General features: G+C 49.5%; 1 protein-coding gene across 3 annotated transcripts; it reads left to right on the plus strand.

The window, feature by feature from the left end:
• The first annotated feature begins 1,392 nt into the window (after positions 1 to 1,392).
• On the plus strand, positions 1,393 to 8,843 carry LOC133148746 (uncharacterized). Of its 3 annotated transcripts, none has more exons than XR_009712821.1 (3): positions 1,393 to 1,620; positions 2,172 to 8,627; positions 8,753 to 8,843. XR_009712821.1 is itself a non-coding variant. In XM_061271664.1 (2 exons), exons 1-2 carry the CDS (start codon positions 1,610 to 1,612, stop codon positions 8,098 to 8,100), a joined length of 5,940 nt encoding a protein of 1,979 aa, XP_061127648.1. In that variant the 5' UTR covers positions 1,393 to 1,609; the 3' UTR covers positions 8,101 to 8,843. The 3 variants fall into 3 exon arrangements, 1 of the variants encoding a protein (XP_061127648.1); XR_009712822.1 differs by having other exon boundaries at positions 2,172 to 8,379; XM_061271664.1 differs by having other exon boundaries at positions 2,172 to 8,843.
• Positions 8,844 to 9,716: the final 873 nt, after the last annotated feature.

A 9,716-nucleotide genomic window follows, 5' to 3' on the forward strand; every position in this document is an offset into this window, starting at 1 on the left:
TCTGTCTCTCTGTCTCTGTCTCTATCTCTCTCTCTCTGTCTCTGTCTCTGTCTCTGTCTCTGTCTCTCTGTCTCTGTCTCTCTGTCTCTGTCTCTCTCTCTCTGTCTCTCTCTCTCTGTCTTTCTCTCTTCTCTTTCTCTCTTCTCTTTCTCTTTCTCTTTCTCTCTTCTCTTTCTCTTTCTCTTTCTCTTTCTCTTTCTCTTTCTCTTTCTCTTTCTCTTTCTCTTTCTCTCTCCATCATCAGATTCCTTCTTTAATTTCTTTAACATTTCTTTTTGTTGTTTCGTTTATGGCACCTCTAAGTCCTAATAATTTGGTTGTTTTTAGTTGTCCCTCAAATTTATATATATATATATATATATATATATATATATATATATATATATATATATATATATATATATATATATATATATATATATATATATATATATATATATATATATTTTTTTTTTTTACCCATTTATCGAAATTTCTAAGTTGGTCGAGATCCTGCCTTTCAATTATTTTCGAATCGTTACATTTTAGAGTATCTCGGATTTTAGTTTTACTCTTCTCGTTCCCCATTTTAATCAATTTGGTCCCAACTGTAAAACCATAAGGGTTTCTAAAGTCGGGTGTTTCCAGTGGGATAACGAAAAGATCCTTTGGTGATTCTCACTTCTACCAGCGTTCTGGTGGCTGGTGGAGAATCCTTGCCTACTGCGTCCACAGAACCACGTTATGTGTTCCCCACTGCTTTAACATGGAGTACTATATCTAGTGATACGTATTCCCATTCACACTCTCAATCATACAGTATTGCGTGACTTTCGGTTTAACTTCCTGTTTCCCGCGGACTACGCTAACCCTACAAACGGACCTCTCCGCCGGACACCTTTGTCCTCTTATTTAAACGGACCTTTCCGTTTAGTTACTTCTCCGTTGAGTAACTTTTATTTAAATGGACCTTTCCGTTTTGGTACCTTTAGAACGGACCTTTCCGTTCTGTCCTAGGACTTTTATAGGGCGACGAGCCCTCGGCCGCTCATTCTTTTAAAAAACAAAACAAACTCACCCTCTGGTTCCCTTCACCTCTGCACCTCGGATTGCCTTCAACCTTTGGATCCCAGCCGGCGGAGCAGACAGCCAGCCCTTGAAAAGGATTCTAGGACCTCACCTAGGGAGGTCCTGCCACGCGCAGTCTTTCTGGATCTCCGCTGCTGCCCGCTGGAATCCTCAGGTGTTTTGGCTTCCGGCTCGAAGGACCAAATAAATGTTAGGTCTAAATACCATCAGACATTTAACCACACGCTGGAAGGAAGAGGAGAAAAGAACCAGAACAGGTTTACTCGCGAGGAGAACGATAGAGAGAGGAAACTCGGTTACAATCTCCATCAATTCTGAGTGTACAACAGGCTGTGACATCGTTTGCATGTTGTGTTGTTCTATGTGCATGTCTGTGTTGGCAGCGGCTCTGCCTATTTTCCCGCTCCGCATGTCACGTGATTCCATGGGGTGACGCGGCGTTCTCTGCGCATGAGCAGGGCACTCCGGAAGAGAGCAGTTCGCGGTATGGTGGGGTAGAAGTTTTCTAGTTATAGTTGAAGCAAGTAAAAAAGCCGAGTTCATGACCAAAAGGTAAGCCCTAGATCGTTGTTGTCGTATAATAAGTATATTTGTTTGTATTTGTTGCCATCGTGTCAGTTCGGGTCCTTGTATGGCACTCTGAGCGGATTCGCGGACGAGAGACACTTTCCTGTTGCCGCCATTCCTGTTCCTCATTTCGATCACTAGAGGTCTCCCCAGACCATCCGATTGCCCACATTACGATGAGTGTCATTAAGATAAGTATAATGCGGCCACTCGTAGCGTTAGAATTCAACTATGTACGTTGGCAACGACGTTATTATACTGTATTTCCTTTAGGGTCATTTAAAGCATGTTTGCGCCATATTTGAAATATTTAGTTTGGGATTGTCTTTACCTTTATTCTTATTATTTGTTATTGCAGACTCCGCAATCATTCCGCAATTCTATCAATCTGCAATTCTATTATGACCTTCAATCCTGCTACTCAATAAACCTGTCCATCCCTCCATCTACCTTTTGGCCATTCCCTGTGTCCAAACGTCCTTTGCTGCCTCCTGTATTCTGACCGATACACCATCTTGTACCCTATATACCCCCAGATCTAGCGTATTATCCTCCCCAACATTGGGCGCCAAATCCTCCTTTACATTGTGGTCCTTCGAGCCGGATATAGTGTTCAGGATGGAGCAAGATCAAGAAAGACACCTGGATGTGAGGCCAAAACGTCGGACGCACCCCCCAGCTTGGATGCAGGACTTTGAGGTGGACTACGTGGGATATGAGCACAGCGGCCAACCACGTTGGGACTCGTTTACACCGACCCCAACAGGCAGACCGTCATACCCACAGCAGGGACTAGTCCAGACGATCTCCTTGCGTGCACCTCAATTTCATCCGGAGAGCTTCGAGGATGCTGCTCAGCATAGAGCCCCTCAGCTAGCCTCAAGCTTCACCCGGAGGAGGAATGCGGATGATAGAACCTTATCTGCACCTGTCCAGTCATACCAACAACAGCCAAACCAGGACCAGTACCACCCGAACCGCCACACCGTACAAGATGGGAATGCGGTTCTGCGTGAGACTCACGAAGCCATCCATGCCGGACTGAAGGAGCTAAATAAAGCCCGTAGTGACCTTCAGCAGCTGATTGACGTGGCCCACTCTCTAAGAATAGGCATGAGTCAAGTGAACATCCCTCTACCAGCATGTTCCAGTCCCAAACCACCTGATGGGGCCGTCACCACGAGCAACAGCTCGAGATTCACTGAGTCAGAGGAAGAGGAGGATTGGCCTGATCCTCCGCCATGGCCTGAACCCGAGGAAGCCCTAAACGCCAACCTCAGTGCCTTGAATCTGGGAGCTCATCAGCTACCTCCTTACCCGACTCCACCGGAGACCAAGCCTCTACACTACAGGCCTCAGCCACAACCAGCCCAATTCCGTCATCCACAGTTCATTCCTTCTAGCCGTGAGTCCTCCCACGTTCCTCCTGTACCGCCACGTAACTTACCCTTACCTCTAGGAGCATCCCCAACTGGTCAACCACATCTTCAAGTGCCACACTCTCACAGAACCACCCCTTACATGCAACCTCCATACCCAGAGCCAGTGTACAGAGGACCCCAACCGACCATTCCCAAGTTCACTTTCCCGGACCCTAGTGAGTTCGCCCGGCTACGTATAGCATTAGAGAACCTCCTCCCCTCCAATGCTACAGAACTCTTCAAGTATCAGGTACTAGTAGACCATCTTAAGTTAGAAGAGGCCAAACTGATATCTGACGCCTATCTAAACTCTCCAACACCCTACACGGACACCATGACAGCTCTCTATGACAAATATGGTCAACCTCATCAGCTTGCCCTAAAGAAGATATCCAGCGTCCTGGACGGCCCAGAGGTCAGGCGGGGTGATCCAATGGCGTTCCAGAAATTTGCCCTTCAAATACAATCACTGGTGGGTCTCCTCCAGACCTTGGGCCACGAAGGAGAAGTTGAACTAAGCTGTGGCTCTCACGTAGCTCGCCTACTGAGTAAGCTTCCGCCTGAACAGCGAGCCGATTTCCGCCGTTCCCAGCCCACTCGATCTGGAGCCACATCCACCTTGCGGGACCTGTCAGAGTGGCTTCGCCACGAGTCATGGTGCCAGGACTTTGACGATCCTACCAGTAGCCGGAGCTCCAAGGAGAAGCAGAGCACTAAATGGAACATTCGTCCTGTGGCTAAGCAAACAGCAGTCCTGCATAGTAGCCAGGAGCCCTCAGTGAAACTAGTTAAAGAGAAACCTGTCAAAGGGAAAGACAAGTCCAAGGTATACTGTGCCTATTGTGAGAGTACAGACCACTACCTCAGCCAGTGTAGTGGTGTAGCCCAGCTCACCAAAGACGAGCTGAAGAGGTGGATCCAAGAGCACAAGCGGTGTTGGCGCTGTGCCCGTCGACACTTCGCCGCTCAGTGCGACCTCAAGAAACCCTGTAACCTTTGTCAAGGCAAGCACCTTCTCGCTCTCCACGAGATTAACATAAGACCTGAGAAAGTTAAGGATGACTCACCTCCAAAGGCTGAAAGCTGCCTGACTACCTGTGCCTCCGAGTCCTTCTACCTTGACCGACCACACGTGGGGAACCGAGTCATGTTGAAGGTGGTGCGAGTACACGTGCACTATGGTAGTCAGAAGTTAGACACCTACGCTATACTGGATGATGGGTCTGAGAGGACTATGCTGCTCCCCACCGCTGCTAAGTCCCTAGCCCTTAACGGCGCTCCCGAAGACCTCCCACTGCGCACAGTGCGCTCGGACATCCAAGTCTTGCATGGCCATACAGTGTCATTCCGGGTCTCCTCTCCCACCAACCCTAATATTATGTTTAAGATCACTGATGCCTTTACAGCCAGCCATCTTAATCTAGCCCCACATAGCTACCCAGTTAGCCACCTACAGAGGAAGTTCAAGCACCTGCGTGGAATCCCTATTCCTACCTTCCGAGAAGTAAAGCCCTTGCTTCTCATAGGTTCAGACCAGCCCCACCTCGTAACCCCCATCGAGCCTGTCAGGCTTGGTCCTCATGGTAGCCCAGCAGCTGTCCGCACTAGACTGGGGTGGACCTTGCAGGGCCCGTGTCAGTCGACGGGGCGGCCAGCTCACCCAGCTCAATGCCTGTTCACCTCTGTTCCACCACCCATGGATGATCTCTACAGGCATGTGGAGAGACTCTGGCAAGTGGATACAGTCCCCTACAGGCCAGAGAGGGAAGTGACACGATCCAAGCAGGATCAGCAAGCCATAGCCCTGCTGGAGACGAAGACAGGACGTACCGAGGTGAGTGGCATCCTTAGATACGCTACTCCCCTGTTACGCCATGCGGCTATGCCACTATTGCAAGCACCGAAAGAATCAGTTATGGCCCTGCTGCGCAGCACTGAGAGACGCCTCCTTAAGAACCCTGAGCAGGGACAAGCATACCAAGCGGAGATGCGGAAACTCATCGAGTCAGGCGCAGTGCAGGAAATTAGCGAGGACACCTCATCAACGGAGAGCTGGTTTATCCCCCATCACCTCGTGACCCATAACGGGAAGAACCGCCTCGTCTTTAACTGTTCTCATCAATTTTTGGGCCAGTCCCTTAATCAGTTCCTCCTACCAGGCCCAACTCTAGGTGCCTCACTGCTAGCGGTCCTATTGAGGTTCCGAGAAGGTCCCATTGCAGTTAGTGGGGACATTAAAGGGATGTTCCACCAGGTCCGTCTCCTCCCTGAGGATCGCCCCCTTCTGAGATTTTTATGGAGAGACCTAGAGGTAGAACAACCACCCAAGATCTTTGAATGGCAGGTCCTCCCCTTTGGGACCACCTGTAGCCCATGTTGTGCGACATACGCCCTGCAAAGACATGTCAAGGATCCCAGTAAGTCAAACGATGACATGAGGTTCTCCGTGGAGCACTGTTTCTATGTCGACAACTACCTGCAGAGTGTGGCTACACCCAGCGAAGCAAAGGGTCGGGTGGACCGGCTCAGGAAACTCCTCGCCTCGGGCGGCTTCGAATTGCGACAGTGGGCTTGCAATGACCCAAATGTTCTCAGCCACCTACCTTCAGAGCTCAGATCCACCAGTCTAGACCTGTGGCTAGCCCAAGATAAGTCCAACCCGTTTGAGTCGACCCTGGGCCTCAGCTGGAACTGGCAGGCAGACTCCCTAGGCTACAAGCAGCGGTTAGTCCCTTACGATGTACCAACCTTGAGGAACATTTATAGAGTCCTAGCCTCACAGTACGATCCATTGGGATACCTGCTGCCATTCTCCATTCGCGCCAAGCTCATCCTAAGACAGCTGTGGGACAAGCAGCGAGGTTGGGACGATCCTAACCTCCCTCCTGACCTGCTACAGGCTTGGTCCTGTTGGGAGGCGGAGCTCAAGCATCTGCCGGACATTACCATGCCACGTCCGTATGCGCCTGCGGATAGCCACCGCGAAGGGACCACTCGGCAAGTGCACATCTTTGCTGACGCCTCAGAAAAGGCCTACGGGGCTGTAGCCTTCCTCCGAACCGAAGACAACCAGGGTAAGGTACATTTATCCTTTGTTCTGGCTCGCTCCCGCATAGCCCCTAAGCGTGTGCATTCTGTACCTCGCCTTGAGCTGTGTGCGGCTCTTGTAGCAGCGCAGTTGGCTTCCACCCTCAAGAAAGAGCTTGCTCTCCCAGTACACAGCACAGTATTGTGGTCTGACTCTACCACTGTACTCACCTGGCTACACTCGCAATCCTGTCGATACAAGGTGTTTGTAGGGTCAAGAGTAGCTGAGATCCAGGAGCTTACGGAAGGCTTTGTTTGGCGCTACGTAGACTCAGACAACAACCCTGCCGACGACCTGACAAGAGGGAAGACATTGATATCCCTGTTGGAGCCCAATCGATGGTCACAAGGACCCACCTTCCTTCTACAGGGTCCAACCACCTGGCCAGAAATGCCACACGGTATTCCACCTGATGATGCCGCTGAACTAAGGAAAGGTACGTTCTGTGGGTCCACCGTCACCTCACCTGACATTGCCATTCTACAAGACAAGACGTGCAACACCTGGCAGGAACTCATGGACGCTACTGCAAGGGAGCTTCATGGCCAGGCCCCTCCGATCTACTCACCTACCGCTGAAGAATACCGACAAGCTGAAGTACTCATCCTTCAACGAGCCCAGAAGCAATCCTTCCCAGACGATTGTGCTCAGCTGTCTGCAGGGAAGCCTGTTAAAACTTCGAGTCGACTTCTTACTCTAGCGCCAGTCATCGACACCTCCATCGACCTAATCAGAGTAGGAGGCCGGTTACGCCGTCTAGAGGGCCAGAACGAGGTCACCCCACACCCTATCGTCCTCGACGCCTCACACCCTGTGACCCGCCTGCTCATAAAGAAATATGACCAGGACCTTAAACACCCAGGGCCAGAGCGAGTCTTTGCAGAGTTGCGGAGGACCTATTGGATCATTCACGGCCGTGAAGCAGTTCGTCGCTATCAACGTTCCTGTGTAGATTGTCAGCGCTGGCGGGCCAAGCCTTCCATACCTAAAATGGCTGACCTCCCAACCGCACGCCTCCAGTTGCATAAACCTGCCTTCCACGCCACTGGCATGGACTGTTTCGGTCCCATGTTAGTAAAGGTTGGACGACGCCATGAGAAACGCTGGGGTCTCATCTTCAAGTGCTTGACCACCAGAGCGGTACATCTGGACCTCATACGAAATATGGACACCGATGCTTTCCTGATGGCTTTGAGGCGATTCATTGCCAGAAGAGGAACCCCCTCGGAACTGTGGTCAGACCACGGGACCAATTTCAAGGGGGGAGAGAAGGAGCTTCGGGAAGCCTTCACAAGTATGTGTCCAACCCTACAAAGTCAACTCGCTCCACGTAAAATCAAATTCAACTTCAACCCCCCAGCAGCCCCTCACTTTGGTGGAGTATGGGAGAGAGAAGTACGAGCAGTCAAGTCTGCACTCCGCACCTGTCTAGGTACTGAGCCTATCCATGAGGACGTCCTCTCCACCGTCCTGTTGGAAGTGGAGGCCATTCTCAACTCAAAACCTTTGGGCTATGTGTCTGCTGACCTGTCTGACGTCGACCCCGTGACCCCCAACAGCCTCCTACTGGGGCGGCCTGATGGATCACTCCCCCAGATCGTCTACCCGAAGAGCGAAATCCTGAGCCGAAGGCGCTGGCGGCACTCCCAAGTCCTTGCCGACCAGTTTTGGTCAAGATTCATCAGGGATTACCTACCGGGATTGCAAACAAGACAGAAATGGCAAGCCTCCCCCCCCGACCTCCTGGAGAAGTCAGTGGTCATGATCACCGAGCCACAGTTACCCCGTGCCATGTGGCCTATTGGTCATGTGACGAAGGTTCATCGCAGTGACGATGGCCACATAAGGTCAGCTGATGTCGACATTAAAGGGCGGCAGTACACCCGACCAGTAGCTCGACTGGTGGTGCTACCAGCCCTCCCAGCGGAAGTGACTCAGGACTCTCATAAAGACTGATGAGCCTTTGTTTGAAACAAATGTGCCCTGCACATTTGGGGGCGGCTGTACAACAGGCTGTGACATCGTTTGCATGTTGTGTTGTTCTATGTGCATGTCTGTGTTGGCAGCGGCTCTGCCTATTTTCCCGCTCCGCATGTCACGTGATTCCATGGGGTGACGCGGCGTTCTCTGCGCATGAGCAGGGCACTCCGGAAGAGAGCAGTTCGCGGTATGGTGGGGTAGAAGTTTTCTAGTTATAGTTGAAGCAAGTAAAAAAGCCGAGTTCATGACCAAAAGGTAAGCCCTAGATCGTTGTTGTCGTATAATAAGTATATTTGTTTGTATTTGTTGCCATCGTGTCAGTTCGGGTCCTTGTATGGCACTCTGAGCGGATTCGCGGACGAGAGACACTTTCCTGTTGCCGCCATTCCTGTTCCTCATTTCGATCACTAGAGGTCTCCCCAGACCATCCGATTGCCCACATTACGATGAGTGTCATTAAGATAAGTATAATGCGGCCACTCGTAGCGTTAGAATTCAACTATGTACGTTGGCAACGACGTTATTATACTGTATTTCCTTTAGGGTCATTTAAAGCATGTTTGCGCCATATTTGAAATATTTAGTTTGGGATTGTCTTTACCTTTATTCTTATTATTTGTTATTGCAGACTCCGCAATCATTCCGCAATTCTATCAATCTGCAATTCTATTATGACCTTCAATCCTGCTACTCAATAAACCTGTCCATCCCTCCATCTACCTTTTGGCCATTCCCTGTGTCCAAACGTCCTTTGCTGCCTCCTGTATTCTGACCGATACACCATCTTGTACCCTATATACCCCCAGATCTAGCGTATTATCCTCCCCAACATTGGGCGCCAAATCCTCCTTTACACTGAGTTCTCCCTCCACGTGCTCCTCTATTTAATGTTTTGGTTTCCCTGGTTACAGAGGCGTTGCTACACTAAAGGGAGGGGAGATTGTGTCTGTAGCAACGCTGATTAGCAAAAGAATGTAGTGTGGTGTGAATTAGCACTTCATTGTCGGCCCGTGACCCCCGCAGAGTTTGCCCATCTGTTCTCCTCCAGTTGTTGGCCGAGTCGTCCCCGAGCGAGATCAGATAACTCCTGTGGAACAATGCAACTAAACCTTGGCTAGACTTTATCTACTTAGTAAATTAACACGCAATAAGAATGAGTGACTTGTCCTAAACACTTTAACAAACATTGAGTAAATATGGGATAACTTGTAACCATCTATGAACCAAACCTACAGTTAACTAAAAGGAATGAAGTTTCTTTCAACCAAATAAGAACATTTCGCCTATGCAAATAAGCTCTGCTCATTGTTAGTGAAGGCCTCTTACAGAAACAAAAACACACAGGTAACATAAGGACAGGAAGGATAAAATCCACAGGGATCAAAAGGAATCCCTGTCACTAAAGAGAAAAACCTAGATGAAAGTAAAGCCATAAACTAATAAATGACAAGGCTTTACTTAAATTATTCCAACATATAACAATACAATTAAATGGGCTTTTTTTAAAATAAAATCTGCTCCGACCTGTTGTGAAATTTAATTGAAATAATTGAAATAAAGTTGTTGTTCTTTAAAAATGATTGAATTCGTCT

This window comes from Syngnathus typhle, unplaced genomic scaffold, assembly GCF_033458585.1.
Source record: "Syngnathus typhle isolate RoL2023-S1 ecotype Sweden unplaced genomic scaffold, RoL_Styp_1.0 HiC_scaffold_149, whole genome shotgun sequence".
Lineage (NCBI taxonomy): Eukaryota > Metazoa > Chordata > Actinopteri > Syngnathiformes > Syngnathidae > Syngnathus > Syngnathus typhle.